At 32.2% G+C, this 18,470-nt stretch overlaps 1 protein-coding gene across 3 annotated transcripts in view; it reads right to left on the reverse strand.

Annotated features, from left to right (window-relative positions):
• LOC139495760 (protogenin-like) overlaps positions 1-18,470 on the reverse strand; it is an 85,276-nt gene that overhangs the window by 18,783 nt on the left and 48,023 nt on the right. For all 3 annotated transcript variants that reach the window (XR_011657454.1, XM_071284140.1, XM_071284139.1), the window contains exons 5-12: positions 14,409-14,534; positions 13,305-13,463; positions 10,270-10,418; positions 7,371-7,494; positions 5,573-5,713; positions 3,271-3,417; positions 1,656-1,841; positions 17-145 (exon numbers count right to left, since the gene is read on the reverse strand). Coding sequence is in view for 2 of the 3 variants with exons in the window: in XM_071284140.1 (XP_071140241.1) it covers positions 17-145; positions 1,656-1,841; positions 3,271-3,417; positions 5,573-5,713; positions 7,371-7,494; positions 10,270-10,418; positions 13,305-13,463; positions 14,409-14,534 (1,161 nt within the window). In the remaining variant the exon portion in view is untranslated. The remainder of the gene's footprint in view (positions 1-16; positions 146-1,655; positions 1,842-3,270; positions 3,418-5,572; positions 5,714-7,370; positions 7,495-10,269; positions 10,419-13,304; positions 13,464-14,408; positions 14,535-18,470) is intronic.

An 18,470-nucleotide genomic window follows, 5' to 3' on the forward strand; every position in this document is an offset into this window, starting at 1 on the left:
AGAATGTCATACCTACCTTGTGGTTTTTCATTATGTTTTGGTGTTCTATGTATCAGCCAGGGCCACTGAGCATCTAACAGCTTTGGAAATCCCACTGCAGTACCTGCTAGTACTCTTACTTTATATTCTGTGTCTGCTTGGAGTTCTTAAAGAGAAAAAACAAATATTATGCATAAAATCTTCATTAGTGAGAGAAAATTAATTTGCATAAAATCTTCATTAGTGAGAAAAAATATATCCTGCATAAAATCTTCATTAGTGAGAGAAAATATATTCTTCATAAAATCTTCATTAGTGAGAGAAAATATATTCTGCATAAAATCTTCTTTAGTGAGAGAAAATATATTCTGCATAAAATCTTCTTTAATGAAAGAAAATTATTCAAAAATCTTCATTAGTGAGAGAAAATATATTCTGCATAAAATCTTCATTTGTGAGAGAAAATATATTCTGCATAAAATCTTCTTTAGTGAGAGAAAATATATTCTGCATAAAATCTTCTGTAATGAAAGAAAATTATTCTGCATAAAATCTTCTTTTGTGAGAGAAAATATATTCTGCATAAAATCTTCATTTGTGAGAGAAAATATATTCTGCATAAAATCTTCATTTGTGAGAGAAAATATATTCTGCATAAAATCTTCATTTGTGAGAGAAACTATATTCTGCATAAAATCTTCATTAGTGAGAGAAAATATATTCTGCATAAAATCTTCATTAGTGAGAGAAAATATATTCTGCATAAAATCTTTATTAGTGAGAGAAAATATATTCTGCATAAAATCTTCATTAGTGAGAGAAAATATATTCTGCATAAAATCTTCTTTAATGAAAGAAAATATATTCTGCATAAAATCTTCATTAGTGAGAGAAAATTAATTTGCATAAAATCTTTATTAGTGAGAGAAAATTAATTTGCATAAAATCTTTATTAGTGAGAGAAAATTAATTTGCATAAAATCTTCATTAGTGAGAGAAAATATATTCTGCATAAAATCTTTATTAGTGAGAGAAAATTAATCTGCATAAAATCTTCATTAGTGAGAGAAAATTAATCTGCATAAAATCTTCATTAGTGAGAGAAAATATATTCTGCATAAAATCTTTATTAGTGAGAGAAAATATATTCTGCATAAAATCTTCATTAGTGAGAGAAAATATATTCTGCATAAAATCTTTATTAGTGAGAGAAAATTAATCTGCATAAAATCTTCATTAGTGAGAGAAAATTAATTTGCATAAAATCTTCATTAGTGAGAGAAAATATATTTTGCATAAAATCTTTATTAGTGAGAGAAAATATATTCTGCATAAAATCTTCATTTGTGAGAGAAAATATATTCTGCATAAAATCTTCATTAGTGAGAGAAAATATATTCTGCATAAAATCTTCATTTGTGAGAGAAAATATATTCTGCATAAAATCTTCATTTGTGAGATAAAATATATTCTGCATAAAATCTTCATTAGTGAGAGAAAATATATTCTGCATAAAATCTTCTTTAGTGAGAGAAAAATATTCTGCATAAAATCTTCATAAGTGATTCTTAGTTAAAGTTCAATTACTAAAATTACTCAAATAAGAAAAGCAACATCCCTCTAAAATGGTGATAAAGGGACTGCTTCAATATTAACACTTGATATAATATTTTTACCTTTGAAAGTGTAACTCTGGTTAGCAGCAGACACATTCTCCATGATTTCATGACCACCATTAGACACAAAAATCTGGTACCCTGTGATAACACCATTACATTTCTCAGGAGGAACTGGATCCCATTCTACATCTATACTGTATGGTGATGAACTAGAAAGTCTCAGATTTGGAGCTGCATCAGGCACTGAATAAGAAGATAATTATTAATTGTAAAAGATCAATCGAGATATTTCATGGCTGTATGCTGCAAAACTTGAAAAATAAAACTTTTGCTGTGTCAGAAACTAAAGGACTATGGATAATGTCATTCATTGTTCATCTTACTTTGCTGAACATTATTGCTGTTTACAGTTTATCTCTATCTATAAAAATATTCAAGATATTAACAACAGCAAAATTTCCTTAAAATAACCAATCCAGGGGCAGCAACCCAACAACAGGTTGTCCAATTCATCTGAAAATTTTGGAGCAGATAGATCTTGACCTGATGAACAATTTTACCACATGTCAGATTTGCTCTAAATGCTTTTGTTTTTCAGTTATAAGCCAAAAACTGCATTTTACCCTAGCTATGTTCTATTTTTAGCCATGGCAGCCATCCTGGTTGGTTGGCCGGTTCACCGGACACATTTTTTAAACTAGATACCCCAAAAATGATTGTGGACAAGTTTGGTTTAATTTGGCACAGTAGTTTCAGAGGAGAAGATTTTTGTAAAAGTTAACAGACGACGACGGATGACGGACGCAAAGTGATGAGAAAAGCTCACATGGGCCAGGTGAGCCAAAAATGAAATAAAAAAATGGGGTCACCGTTCATTGAAGCTCACAAGCTTCCTCTGAAAGAAGCATACATTTTTGTTGAAGTCCTTTTTATCTGTTGAACTAATAGGAGAAAGAGAGGTAATATCGAAAAAAAAACAACTAAATTACATAAATCGCTTAAATTTTACAATTATTTAGCTTAAAAAAAAATATAGGTCACTGATGAGTTAAAAAAGATATTTCAATTTTAATGCCAAAAATATCATAAAGTAATAACTATTAGAGTAATAAATAAAATTTATAATGAAAAAATAAATGTTCAATTTTATGTTGAAATTTTTTTACCCACGAGCCTCCATAATCCAAAATGAAAATAATATTACGGCATTGGTTGCATTTCCATTGTGCACAATGTTTTTATCCAATCATAATGTTTTGGTGTATGCATTTGATAATATTATCCAGAATCCAAAAGATTCTAAAACGGCGAATTAATTCATACATTTAATTAATTTACAGTTTCAGAATAAATGTAATTGAAACTATTTTCAGAATCTGAAAAGGGAAGCTACTCATACTGCATTTAATTTTACTATATTTCATGTTAAAATGCCATATTTTCAATTGGCCTTATACATATTTTCGATTGGTGTTGATTTACTCTATCACATGGCTATAATAAAATTCATTTGTAAAAGACAATACTGATAGGACATTCAGTATTATAAATTAAATAACACACAGCTGAGAGGGTGATAGAGTGATTAGTGCCACGGTTGACAATGTTTTCTCAAGGTAACAATCTGCTCTATTACCTTCTCAGCTATGTGTTATTTATATTCTATTCATACCTGATTCTAATGTTTTAACAGTCACTGTATCTGACTGGGCTCCAGCGCCATTTCTACTGTAGGCTCGTATGTAAAATTTGTAATCTGTATGAGGCTTTAGATCATGTATGCATTCATTTTTCTTCAATGTAACTGCCTTCTGTGTTACTGGAAAAAATATGATATTATCAATTATGGAAGTAATTACATAAATAAAACACAGATTTTCTTGAGAAATTGTGACTGTAAACCAAATTTTTTGGGGGGTTTTAGTCCTTTTTTGCCATTTCTGAGAATGTTTGTTTTTTCATAAAAGGAAATATCTTAATTTGATAAATAAATTGGTCTCATTGGGGTCTTAGCGTGATGCGGGCTTGCTGATTTTTTGTAAGTGTGACATGTGAAAGTCATACCTGTCAACCTGTGACAATGAAAATGCAGGTCATGACTTGCATTGAAGAATCAAATCTCAGGTCATAACGCGTACAAACTTTTTCGAGTTGAATTTTAGTATTTCTGGTACATTTTCTTATAATGTATATCAAAGATACCAAAAAATCAATGCATGTTAACTTGGTTAAGTCATTTTAAATCTTATTTATTATTATTTCATTGCACTTTTTAAGATTTTTATAAATTTGTGTAACAGTCTTATGTTCTTTACTTTTTGTGATCATTAAATATTAGAATTTAGTTTTCAAACGTAATTTTAAAATGTTTGAGATTACTGGCAATGTATCCTTAAAACATTCCATCATCAAATATATATATGGAAGTGTTTAACGACCTTGACTGGCTTTTCAGCCCTCGCACGGTCGGCTCGGTGCCCGAAGACGATTGGTGAGCATTTAAATATTTTGTGCCGTGGGTCAGGAACGGGTAGCAAAGGACGCCGAATGGAGGCCGCCATCTTGGTTTTGGTGAGTTGATTTTACTTTTTGACTATTTTTGTTGTTTTCTTTACTTCACAACGGCTGCTTTCAGGGCCAGTTTGGTCAGCTTGGCAGCCCGCTAGCCTCGATGATGGAGTACTGGTAGATGAATCGTGGACGTAGTTCTAAGATGACAGGAAGCGTTATCAGGACCAAAGCCCTGAGGCAGTGAAATGTAGGTCGTATCACCCAACAGCCTAGGATACAGCCCTCGGACGTTAATCGGCATGACACTCCCCATAATAGACAATGGTTTTGGAGGCATGTTAACGCGGGTACGCCTACTACTACGTCTCTCTGTACGGCATGGATTGGTTTCTGTCATCTTAGTAGTATGTCGTTGACCATCCAGCAATAAACCCTCATCGAAGATAGCGGGTAAAGGAGAGCTGACCCAGCACGTCCGTTCAGCTGTAAGGACTGAGACGTGACTGATCTGATGAGTGATGAATGATCATCAAATTGAGAAGGAAATTAGACTATGATAAAATATAGTAATACAGTTAAAGAAAGTATAAATGTAAAAAATAATTTTCAACTTTAAAAAAAAAATTTGTATAAAGGTATAAAAATAATGAAAAGTTATTTTTCAATATGTATTTGAAATTTATATTTTTATGATTTAATCTTTTTCACCCATAAAACGTAAATATAAGGAATAATTTTGAATGGTGACAAATAAGGGGAAGTAACTCTTAGTTGAACTATGTTTGTAAAACAACAGGGCAATTTATTTACATCCTAAAGCTAAGGTAATTGGTGTTAATTAATAGTGTGTTTGACACCAAAGCTGTCAAGTGAAGCCATGCACTTAATGGGTCACTTAATTTGACAGTTTACATAGCTAGATGCTAATTACGAATTTGCCGTTATTTCAAAGGAATATTACTTGTGAAATCAATCTCAAGGCTAAGAAATACGGGTGAAATCGGGTCATTTTCGGAATGCCTGGGTTATTTCAATGACCCGGCGGGTGTCCCGGGTGATCCCTCAGAATTGTGAAAATCTCGGGTCACACCCGTAGAATACGGGTCAGTTGACAGGTATGGAAAGTAAAATAAATTATTGTGCTGTGAAAAATGGAAATGAAGTCTAATCGGGACATGTGAAATTACAAAAAAATGAGAATTGCTTACGTAAATAGTGTAAGTGGGATATGGGAATCTGACAAAACAGTAAGCGGGATTCGGGATCAGAACCCCCAAACAAATTACAATATTCATTTTTTATCTTTGGGGCAAGTAGTAAAAAAAAATTGCTTGCAGAAGTTAGTTGGTTCACAGTACTTATTCATATGAAGCTCTTTATTGAAGATGATCTAACATATTCAAGGCTATTTATATTCACGTTATGTCCCTTTACATAGGTACCCCTCATATCCCTTTACTTACCATCCTTCAGCTCTCCATAGTGAACAGTATAAGCTAGAACAGGGCAGCAGTCTGGATACTCTGATGGTGACCACTGTATACACACTTCTGTACTGGTGACACTTGTTACGGTCACATTTCCAGGAGGTTTGGGTGCATTTTCTTGAAAAACAAAAATTATAAAGGCTTTAGCTTTTTTTTCTTAAAATAAAAAGGTAATACAATTTTAGTAAACAAGGGTTGTATTGGTTTCGTGGTCCACTGATTTACAAGCAAATTTGGATTCATTGTTCTTTTCAAACGCTCAAATAAATTAGCTGCGAATATATCTCGATCTTATTCTGTAATATAACATAACAAAATATATTTTCATTATAGAGTTATTCCCCTTTACCAAATTCTTTAAGTTCAATAATTTAATCTTATTGGTCTACACATTGCCCGATTCATTTCATAAAATTACATATCATGATTTTAATGACAATAGACATCAAATAGGCTAGAATGAGTATGACATAGACGGACCACCAACATTTTAATGTTTGACTCAAGATTATCAAGTCCTCGTCCTTTTTCTTACTTTTATCCCCCCTCCCCAACAATTCAAGTCTTCATTGCCATTATACCATATATTCATAGCATGTGACACAACACAACAAAATATAAATAAACAATAACAATAAGATCATTAATCATGTTAATATACATAATACAAGTAAATATTTCAAGAGTCTTACGTCGTCAGACTGTTTTAAAAAAAAAGGATCACAGCTTATTTACCCAAAAGGGTAATCTTGAAGGAGAAAAAAATTAAAAAATGCAATCTTAATTAAATCTATAAGATTTTCATCATATAAATATTGTAAAATACCAGCTGCTCTACAAGCTCTAAGTGCTCACTCCACAAAATCTACCTACTGTGACTTGCCACAGATATTTTACATTTATCAATATCAAGAAAACCTGCCAATGAGTACAAATAAGTTCACAAACCTTTAAGTATAAATTGTATTCTAACTATTATAGATACTTGTTAAGGCGCCTCCAGGTGTGGGAGTTTCTCGCTGCATTGAAGACCTATTAGGACCTTCTGCTGTTGTCTGTTCTATGGTCGGGTTGTTGTCTCTTTGACACATTTCCCATTTCCATTCTCAATTTTATTTTTATTGTAATTGGCATATCTACACGGACATTGTTTTTGATATTTTACATTATCAACATGCAGTAAACTCGCAATCAGTACAAATAAGTTCACAAACCTTTAAGAGTAGTTTGTAATCTCGCAATTGCCATATCTACACCGACATCGTTTTTTTAATGTTTTACAATATCGATATGCAGTAAACTCAGGGGCGGATCCAGTCATTTTAAAAAGGGGGTTCCCAACCCAGGACAAAGGGGGTGGGGGCAACTATAAGTCTCCATTCAAATGCATTGATCGTCCAAAAAAGGGGGGTTCCAACCCCCGGAACCCTCCCCCTGGATCTGCCACTGAAACTAGCTATCAGTACAAATGAGTTCACAAACCTTTAAGAATGATTTGCAGTCTTGCAATTGCAATATCTACACCGACATAGTTTTTTAGTACATGCACTTGCTATCAGTACACAAAAGTTCACCAACCTTTAAGAATGATTTGCAGTCTTGCAACTGCCATGTCTACACCGACATTGTTTTTATGTTTACATGAACTTGCTATCAGTACAAAAAAGTTCACAAACCTTGAAGAATGATTTGCAGTCTTGCAATTGCCATGTCTACACCGACATCGTTTTTATGTTAACATGCACTTGCTATCAGTACACAAAAGTTCACAAACCTTTAAGAATGATTTGCAGTCTTGCAATTGCCATGTCTACACCGACATCGTTTTTGGCAATACACTGATAGTATCCTGAATCACTGGTACTACTATCTATCAACAACTCATTGTCTGGGTTTATCTATAAAAATACATCAAAAAAACTTTTACAAAATATATCATAAAATTTTACTTCTTATACTAATAAATTGTGCAATGTTTAAGAAATAACTCATGGCTCCAATGGTGAAATGTAACTTATTTTAAGACCAGATAGAGATTTTTAGCATTATGCTGCTACCACTAATTCTATCAATTCTAACACAAAAAAATCGATGCTTTTTTCCCTCCCAATGCTATATATAAGACAAGTTTAAATGTGCCAAAATTTAAAAAACTAGAGGCTCTAAAGAGCCTGTGTCGCTCATCTTGGTGAATGTGAATATTTAAAAAAGGACACGTGACAAAATTGTGTTTTGCTGATGGTGATGTGTTTGTAGATCTTACTTTACTAAACATTCTTGCTGCTTACAATTATCTCTATCTATAATTAACTTGGCCCAGTAGTTTCAGGGGAAAATGTTAGTGGAAATTTACAAATTTTATGAAAATTGTTAAAAATAGACTATAAAGGGCAATAACTCCTAAGGGGGTCAATTGACCATTTTTGTCACGTTGACTTATTTTTAGGTCTTACTTTGCTGTACATTATTGCTGTTTACAGTTTATCTCTAACTATTATATAGTATTCATGATAAAAAAAAAAAACGGCAAAATTTCCTTAAAATTACCAATTCAGGGGCAGCAACCTAACAATCGGCTATCTTATTGATCTGAAAATTCTAGGGCAGACAGATCTTCACCTGATAAACAATTTTACTTCCTGTCAAATTTGCTCTAAATGCTTTGGTTTTTGAGTTATAAGCCAAAAACTGCATTTTACCCCTATGTTCTATTTTTAGCCATGGTGGCCATCTTGGTTGGTTGGCCAGGTCACTAGACACATTTTTTAAACTAGATACCCCAATGATGATTGTGGCCAAGTTTGGTTTAATTTGGCCCAGTAGTTTCAGAGGAGAAGATTTTTCTAAAAGATTACTAAGATTTACGAAAAATGGTTAAAAATTGACTATAAAGGGCAATTACTCCTAAAGGGGTCAACTGACCATTTTGGTCATATTGACTTATTTGTAAATCTTACTTTGCTGAACATTATTGTGGTAGACTGTATTTTATAGGTTTTACAGTAATTGTGTATATTTTTATATTTAGTTTATTGTGTTGTATTCTGTAATTTTCTACTGGTTTGGGTAGTTTTGGTTTCACTGTAGTTTACTTCAAAGGTTTTCTTTTTATGCTTCAGTGGACCGCACACTTTCTTTATTTCTATTGGTCATTATATTTTGGTGCTATATTTCTTTTGTTCTTTTATGCTGGTGATCACTTTTCTATATACTGGTGGACATATTGATATGTGCTTGATATAATTCTAAGTTTGGACTTTCTTAGTTTTCTATATTCTGTATTCAGGTATATTTTAAGTAATCCTGGGATGATGTGAATTAATTTCCATATAGATAAATCAGGAGGCCTTTGCACCTCATGCGAGGGTATTTTTTTATATATTTGTTACTATCCTGAAGTTAGTCCAGAAATAAAAGGAACCACCTTCAACAAACGTATTGTGTTTTAATAAGCCCTAGAAAGTGCTACTACATTATTGATGTTTACAGTTTATCTCTATCTATAATAATATTCAAGATAATTACCAAAAACAGCAAAATTTCCTTAAAATTACCAATTCAGGGGCAGCAACCCAACAACGGGTTGTCCGATTCATCTCAATATTTCAGGGCAGATAGATGTTGACCTGATAAACAATTTTACCACATGTCAGATTTGCTCTAAATGCTTTGGTTTTTGAGTTATAAGCCAAAAACTGTATTTTACCCCTATGTTCTATTTTTAGCCATGGTGGCCATCTTGGTTGGTTGGCCAGGTCACCAGACACATTTTTCAAACTAGATACCCCAATGATGATTGTGACCAAGTTTGGTTTAATTTGACCCAGTAGTTTCAGAGGAGAAGATTTTTGTAAAAGTAAACGACGACGAACGACGCTGCCGGACGCCAAGTAAAATAAAGTGTACAAATACTTAATATATTTTACTTTACAAGATTTAATTGAAAATCATAGCCCTAAACTCTCACATAAATGTCAATTTTTTTCTCAAGTGTCATTCCCAATACAAGTGACATTTAAAATTAATTGTAATGACAAGGATGTGTAATTAATTTTATACAAAAAAAAAATTTGATTACAAAACAAAAGTAGAGTGTCATATTAGAATAATTGATACATGTAATAAATTTAATCATCTTAGCACATGTTCATTTGCATTTTGTAATACATTTCACAATATTAGTTATAAGTTTAAAAATCGTTTTCCATGATACATGAATTAACCTTCCCTTGAAAGGGATATTCCTCAATGGTCTAGGTAGGGCTATTCCAGAATTAAATGTAAGTAGAAAAGGGGGGATGGCATTGGATGACATATTTTCCCCCTAGACTGAAATACACCTCAACTCTATTTGTACTGTAAATTTTTTACGTCATAAAGAAAATATCTGACGCCACAGAAGAAAAGTGATTGATGTTTGACGTAAAAAATTCAAGCGGGACAGATGCTTCGATCAAGCGGGACAGATCTCCAAATAGCAATATGGTGTATCCATAACAATTCTAATTAAAAAATTAAATGTGTTTTCTGTGGAACCTTGTTTATAACCCCAACTTATCACTTTTTATTAACATTGGGTGAATTCAAACCTGCCTAACAATTTTTCTGGAACAGCCCTTACTAAAGAAACAAACAATAAGATCAATATGAAAGCTCAGAAAACAATATCAAACCTGCATATTTTCTAGAGATTCAATCTTTTGTCCATTTTTGTACCATGTGACTTTTGGTGTAGGAGTTCCTCCCACGGTACACTTCAAACGAAACCTCCTAGCTACAGGGTACCCCTCGCTAACTGGAGCTTCGATTATGAATGGAGGCACTGAAAATATAATATTAAATTAATAGTTTAAATATGATAGATTTTTCAATATTACAAGATAATATTTCGGGCTAGATTTGGACTTTAGTATAGACACCAATTGGTGAACTTGACCATATGTTGACCTCTTGATGTCTTTAATGATGTTGTCATGTCATTTTGAGAATTTGTGTCAGATGTTTGGACTCCTTAGGTTTTTCTCTTCGATACATGGTAAAATATTTTCCTTGTTATCAGCCACTTTATTTTTTAAAGAAGACTAAAGGGGATAAATCAGTTAAGCGTTTGTAAAAGTCAAGTTCATCAATGTTTTTTAAGCATTTACCTGAAACAGATTAAAAATAATCTATGTAACCTAGAAGCTTAGAATATGTTTTTGAAAATGGTTGACACAAACGTACTGATGATTTGAATTTGAATTGTCTCACATTGTCATTTCGGGGCCTTTTAAAGCTGATATGCGGTATGGGCTTTGCTCATTGTTGAAGGCCGTACATGTGTACATGTGACCTATAGTTGTTAATTTCTGTGTCATATTGGTCTCTTGTGGACAGTTGTCTCATTGGCAATCATACCACATCTTTTTTATATTCAATAGCTCATAAAAGATCATTTACCAAAATGTAAGCAGATTCAGGATATTTGTCTGGAAGATTTGAGACCCAAATAATGCCAATGCTAAAAATTATACAAAAGTCTTAGTATTAAACCTTTTCACACCTTTAAAAAAAAAACTTAAAAAGAAGTTTTATAACTTATTAATATTTCAAGCTTATTTTGTTCTAACTAAATCCTTTCTGATTTAGTGTTCAGCTGGGTACATCCTTAAGGTGGTACCCAACACTTTAACTAAAATTAATTTGGCTCGTTTAATTTTCTTAAAATTTTGACAAAGTATTTACTTTGACCCTTTGACAAAAATGTAAAAATTTTAGAAAATTTGAACCAACCGTTTTATCAGAAAAATTACACTGGTTATATATATAGCAGTTTGACAAATACCAATTTTGATCATTGAGAAGCTTAATATTCCTTTTACAACACAATGTAATTAAAACGTTTAGCTAACTTTACAGAGTTATCTCCCTGTAGTGTTGAGTACCACCTTAAGTAGTTATTTTTTTTTTTATGTTATGTTGCTCTCTTACTGATGTATACCTTAAAACTAAATTCCACGTCTAGATACTGGCAAATTCGCTTACACCAAGTTATATCAATAAATGCTAAGACATTTTTTGTCTAATTCCAATTTGTTATGCAATATTGGCAAAACAAAACGTATTGACATCTCATGGGAGATTTATAAAACATAGATCTCATCTACTGTCACGATTAATTTGCATGAATTAGGAAACTAAGGTTAAAATCTGACATACAAATGCAGTCCATTAATATCGAAAGAAAAAAAATCCAATTCTAAAATTTCGTAGATTTCTTATCCTGTCCAATAGATTTTGACAGCTGTGTTAAAGATGTCTGTCTCAAAGTGACCTTATTGACTTGTGCTTCAAATACAAGTTCACTGAACTATACTTTACTTTTTTTATCGATTTTCAATTTATCAATGTTTTGAGTTAGCTCATGTTGATTTAAATCAATAAATTAAGTTTAAGTTATAAATTCAAATGTTTGGATATTTTTGTATTTTGACTATCTGATTCTTTTCAGTGTTCACTTTTTTTTTTGTCACTCTTCCATTTTCGAGGTTATTATTTTAGCCTTCAGTGTATTATAATTAAGTCTAATATATAAAAAACAAGGAATTATGATCCTGTGATATCAAAGGGGTGTTTTAAAATTTATTGGGTGGGGTTGGGAGGCACTCAAATTAATCAAAAATAGCTAAGGCTCCATGTTGATAACCATGCTTTATCCTTTTAAACTTTACAAATTGTGACTTGGATAGAGAGTTGTCTCATTGGCACTCATACCACATCTTCTTATATCTATGTTTGCATTTTCCTTAAAATCTTAGGCAAAATGACAATTTTTGTTTTATAAAAGACTTATTTAAAACAGTTAATCTTATTAACTTCATTTTTTTGTAGCCTTTCATACTGGAAAATATATGGGAACTCAATTAGGAAAATATATGGGAACTCAATTAGGAAAATATATGGGAACTCAATTAGGAAAATGTGCAATAAATATGGTGTTAATGACAGCCCTTTTATAAATGTTCTGTTAAATTATTCAACAGATTATAAACATTTTGTGATCCTGGAATTATTTTTGTGCAGTATGAATGCATTGATTACTTTCAAGACATTATTCATGTCACGAACCAGAATAGAAATCAATTAGCTTATCCAATTATAGTTCAGTACACTTAAAGTAAAAGTCAATAAGGTCAATGTGAAATAGACAACCAAGACATAAATTGACAATATCTGTTGATGAAAATAAAATGCATAAAGTAAAAAAAAAAGTCATATTTTAAGTTGTTGATGGCAGCACAATGCATGTACAAATACACACCAAATTTTAAAACTAAATTGTCCTTTTTTAAACATTCTGGTAAGATACATATTTATTTTATTTTATTTTCAATGTTTTTACATTAAAAATGTCCATACCTCTGACTTTTCACAAATATTTCATGCAAATTCATGATGAAAACAAATAAACACTTAATACAATATGAAGTTTCTACAAGGTTTTTTTTTGTCCAGTGACAAATATTTCTGGCATGGTCAGGACCCAAACAAACAAATATCAATACAAAAGGTAGATAGTGCAAGATAGTTATTTAATTGTCTAGTGGCTGATATTTCATGCAGGTTCTGGAAGTGATTTAATGAATACTTTATACAACATGTAAGTTTTGCAAGTTATGGTTGACCAAAATATAGGGTCACAAATTCGATCTGCCACTGAAATACTTACCTTTGACATTAAGTTTGGTCTCAGCTACTGCATCCGGGAATCCAGGTGACGAAGCCACACATTTGTATGTCCCAGCGTCAATCTTGCCAACTTTTATAAACTTTAAGTTACTCCTGCCATTAATCTCCTTAAAGTTATCATCTAGTGTTGGATTTCCATCTATAAATAAAACAACACTTAAAATAAAACTAAATTCTTACTGTGGATACATATATTGATGATTTATAGATTGATGGATGTTTGGTGTTGAGTACCACAACTCTTGGCTTTGTTGTGGCAGCCAGTTTTTAATGTTGGAGGAAACTAGTGTACTCACAGAGGGACCACATACCTTTGCCAGGAATACTGACAATATCCTCATCATTTAAGATAGGAGTTAAACCCACCATGCAGCAACACTCAGGGTTCAGACCCCCACTCTATATTGATTGGTTCTTTCGTTTCTTGGCTATTATTACATTTGAGACAAGACTACACAATAAAAGGTAGGCCAAGCTGTAGAAGGGCAGGAAATTTGGACTGCCATTGGGAATAACAGCATATTGATAAGAGGGCTAAAATTTTGCCAAATCTAGCAGGCCTCTTATTTTGGACCCCAATAGCTGTTAATGCAAGGTTTCTTCAACATGAAAATGTCATCGACATTCTCTTTATCCATTTGCATATACATGTTTAAAATTTCTTGGTATTCAAATTTTTATGTACTGTTAGAATTAGCTGGGGAAACAACACATTTAAATAATTTGCAAATGAAAGTTTTTAGTAACTTTGATTGCAGCAAATGGTATCTTGATATCATATACATGTATATTATAATCCTTGATAAACAAGATTTTACACCACTGCCAATGGTTAGGGGAGGGTTGGAGCCTTTAAGCTACTTTAATAACACACCACATTCTCTGTAGGTTCCAGTCCAAAGTCAGTGGTTGTCGTTTGTTGATATACATATATCTTATTACTTTTTTGTTCCATTATTTTGTACATAAATCAGGCCATTCATTTTTGTTGTTTGAATTGTTAAACATTTGTCATTTTGGGGTCTTTTATAGCTAACTATGTTGTAAGGGTTTTTTTCATTGTTGTTAAAGAGAATTCACCGACCTTTCATCCATGTGACCACAGGTGATGGATTTCCGTCAGCCAGGCATTCTAATGTAACTGAGTGTTTTATGGTGGCATTTACTTCTTTAGAAATAGCCACAATCTTAGGGGGTCGTCTTTCTGTATCTGAAAGAAAGAAAGTTTAAAATTTAATATGTGTGAAATACTTGCAACTGGACATTGAGCAGGCAACAATTTTAAAATCATTCAACAAGCTTGGTGTTCATGAAAACAACTAATATTGTAAATTTGGAAATGTTACAAAGGTCTTTATTTTCAGTAAATGCATCTATAAAGATAAAATGGTGAAATTTTCCCTCATAGAAATTTGACCTTGAAGAAAGGTATACTTAGGCTCAGGCAAGGACAAGCATCATAAGGAAAACTGGAAAAAATATATTGCAAAACAGGTTTTCACAATGAAATTGCAGAACTAAATCTGTAAAAATAAAAAAAAATTGTGTCTGTGAGTCTCTATAACAAACTAAGAGCCCAAATTAGCTAAAAATGAATCATTCGCGATATCACTGAGTAAAATTGTGACAATGCTAAAGTGCAGATTATAATTAACCCTTACAGAGTACACACAACCGATAAAAAAAAAGTCAGACCATAAAACCAATACTGACAATGCTTAATGATTCTTCACTGTTTTGTCAAATGAAACCATATAATTTAACTAATATGAGATATTTAAAAACAAAAGTATATTTTGCCATAAAACCATTACCGACAATGCTTGCTGCTTCTGACTGTTTTGTCAAATGAAATTACCATATATTTTTATGAACATGAGATATTTAAAACAAAAGCATCTTTTCAGTTTTGCCTTTTATAAAACACTGCTTTACATAAAGGATAATCTGTCATTTTGTATTGATTAGGTGTCTTATAAAACATATCTACTTGAGACATTATATATAATTAGCTTTAAAAATTCCCAGGAATCTAAACTTTGGACTTTTAGAAATAACAATCCTTGTCACTTATTATTTAGTCCAATTCTGTTAATTCGTTTTTTTTTATTGGTTAAAATTTAGGTAGTTGGAGAAAAGTTATCTATTTCTTAGTACTTAATTTCTTGGTTCTATCATTGTTCTTAGCAAAGAAACTAAATATATGTACATTTTGTATTTCGTCTTGTATCTTAATTCATGGCTCCTCTTTATCCCCTGAACCCTGTGTCTTAATTGCCAGCAATGGCTGCTATAAGTGTATAAGTGTGAAGTTGATTGCCAAATATGTCTATTATCAGTATACTTAGTAATATAGGAAAACAAGAATCATGGCTGCCCCACTCGCAATATCAATTTCTATGTTCAGTGGACCGTAAAATTGGGGTAAAACTCTAATATGTCAATACAATTAGAAGATCATATCATATAGAACATGTCTACTATTAGTTTCAAATTGATTGGACCTCAACTTCATCAAAAACTACCTTTTACCTAAAGTGGTACAGAGGGATGAACAGACGGATGAACTAGCACAGACCGAAAACATCAATGTGACATAAAGAGCATACTTTTTTAGACACGTTTTCTGATTTAAACTACTGTGGATTCATTTACTTTCGTGGGTACCAATTTTCGTGGTTTGAGGAAAACTTGCATATTCGTGGATATTTAATTTCGTGGTTTTGACAAAGTATGTATATATTCCTTTAGAAAATTTGCAATTCGTTGAATATTTAAATTCGTGGTTTCCCGGTACTCACTAAATCCACAAAAATTGGTATCCAACGAATAATAATGAATCCACAGTAGGTTTGATAATTTTAGTCATTGATGTGTAACTTTCTTTAACCAGACTGAACCAATATGATGAAGCATTAGAACAGAATAGAGGATGTCTGACTTTCAATTCCTCAACAAATTGTTCAAGGCTTAATAATCACAAGAAAAGGAGCATGTCAGGCAAGCAAATGAAATGAATTAATAAAGAATATAGAAATTAAATTAAAGTATTTTAAATCTAATTTTTACAATGTGCTAACCAAAGCTTTTCAAAGGGATCTAGATCATTGCTCTTAACTTGTGTAAACTATATGCTCTGATCTGGTGTAACAGATAAAGAATATAGAAATTAAATTAAAGTACATGTAATCTAAATCTAATATTTACAATGTGCTAACCAAAGCTTTTCAAAGGGATCTAGATCATTGCTCTTAACTTGTGTAAACTATATGCTCTGATTAGGACTCTCGGTCATAAAATTTTACTCAGTACTCCGAGTACAAAATAAGTGCTCGAAACATAAAATCCAGTATTTTGATTGGTTGATTCTTGAGTCTGAGTATAGCTAAGGTACAAAAATCATGCTCAAAAGTTTTATGACCGTGAGGCCTGGTGTAACAGATAAAGAATTTGCTCCTAGAGTACCAAAAAAGACATCAAACTTTTTCCATTGATATCTATAACATTATGGCTAGACAATTTTCCAATAAAAATATGAATTTCATTGATACTCGATCCCTCTTTAAAACCTCTTGGAGCCAAAATGATCATCTAATTATCATATTAATGCACCAAGTTAATAGCAACACATGATTAACTCCTTCTTATAACCTTTTCCTATACTTAATTAATCAAATATGATTTCTTTTTTGTTTGTTCATTGTTCATATTGCTTCGGTGCATATAAGGTATTAAACAAGAATGTGTCCCAAGTACACGGATGCCCCATCCACACTATCATTTTATATGTTCAGTGAACCATGAAAATGGGGTAAGAACTCTAATTTGGCAATAAAATTAGAAAGATCATATCATAGGGAACATGTATACGAAGTTTCAAGTTCAACTTCATCAAAACTACCTTGACCAAAATCTTTAACCTGAAGCGGGACAGACGGACGAATGGATGGACGGACACACAGACGAACCAACTGACGCACAGATGAACCAACTGACGCACAGACCAGAAAACACAATGCCCATAAATGGGACATAAAAATGGCCTAATCCAGGGTCTGAGTATTTCTTTTAATCTGTCAGTGTTTTCTCCTTGATGCAGACAATTAAGAAATTCAAAAATGACCAAAACCACAACAAGTTCAATGAAGTATACATCTATACTATGTTACATTTCAATCCTCTTTAAACAAAAACAGATGTGAAATATGAGTTTTGTAGATACCGTTTTTTTCAATTATAACAACCTGAGAGTGGTCAAAGTGATGCCACCCAAATTTGTTCTTGATCTATGTTCTTGATACTGTGCAATTGAAGATTTCTTGCTATTGCGCAATACTGTGCAATTGAAAATTTCTTGCTACTGCACAATACTTAATATAATAATTTTGGACCGGATTTGGACCAACTTGAAAACTGGGCCCATAATCAAAAATCTAAGTACATGTTCAGATTCAGCATATCAAAGAAACCTAAGAATTCAATTTTTGTTAAAATCAAGCTAAGTTTAATTTTGGACACTTTGGATCTTATTTATATGTAGACCAATTTGAAAACAGGACCAACAAGAGGCTGTCACAACGACAGCAAACCGGATTTATTAACATTTATTTGTGTCCTGGCAATATCACAAGAACCATTACTGATGAATGGTGAAAGTGAAAATCGTCAATATCAAATTTGACCTCCATTTTGTCATCAGTATCAACATATTAAAATTTGAAAAGCTTAGATTGAATGGTTCATGAGTAAATGCAACAACCTGAATGGAAACACCATTTTATGATCTTTCAAGAACCATAACTCCTGAACGGTAAAAGTCAAAATCGTCATTATTGAACTTGACCTCTATTTTGTCATCAGTAACAACATATTAAAATTTCAAAAGCTTTGGTTGAATGGTTCATGAGAAAATGCACGGACACGACGGGAAAAACCATTTTCCATCTTTCAAGAACCATAACTCCTGAACGGTAAAAGTCAAAATCGTCATTATTGAACTTGACCTCCATTTTGTCATCAGTAACAGCATATTAAAATTTCGGAAGCTTTGGTAGAACAGTTCATGCATAAATGCACGGACACGACTGGAAACTCCATTTTTCAATCTTTCAAGAACCATAACTCCTGAACGATAAAAGTCAAATTC

Source organism: Mytilus edulis, chromosome 11 (assembly GCF_963676685.1).
Source record: "Mytilus edulis chromosome 11, xbMytEdul2.2, whole genome shotgun sequence".
NCBI lineage: Eukaryota > Metazoa > Mollusca > Bivalvia > Mytilida > Mytilidae > Mytilus > Mytilus edulis.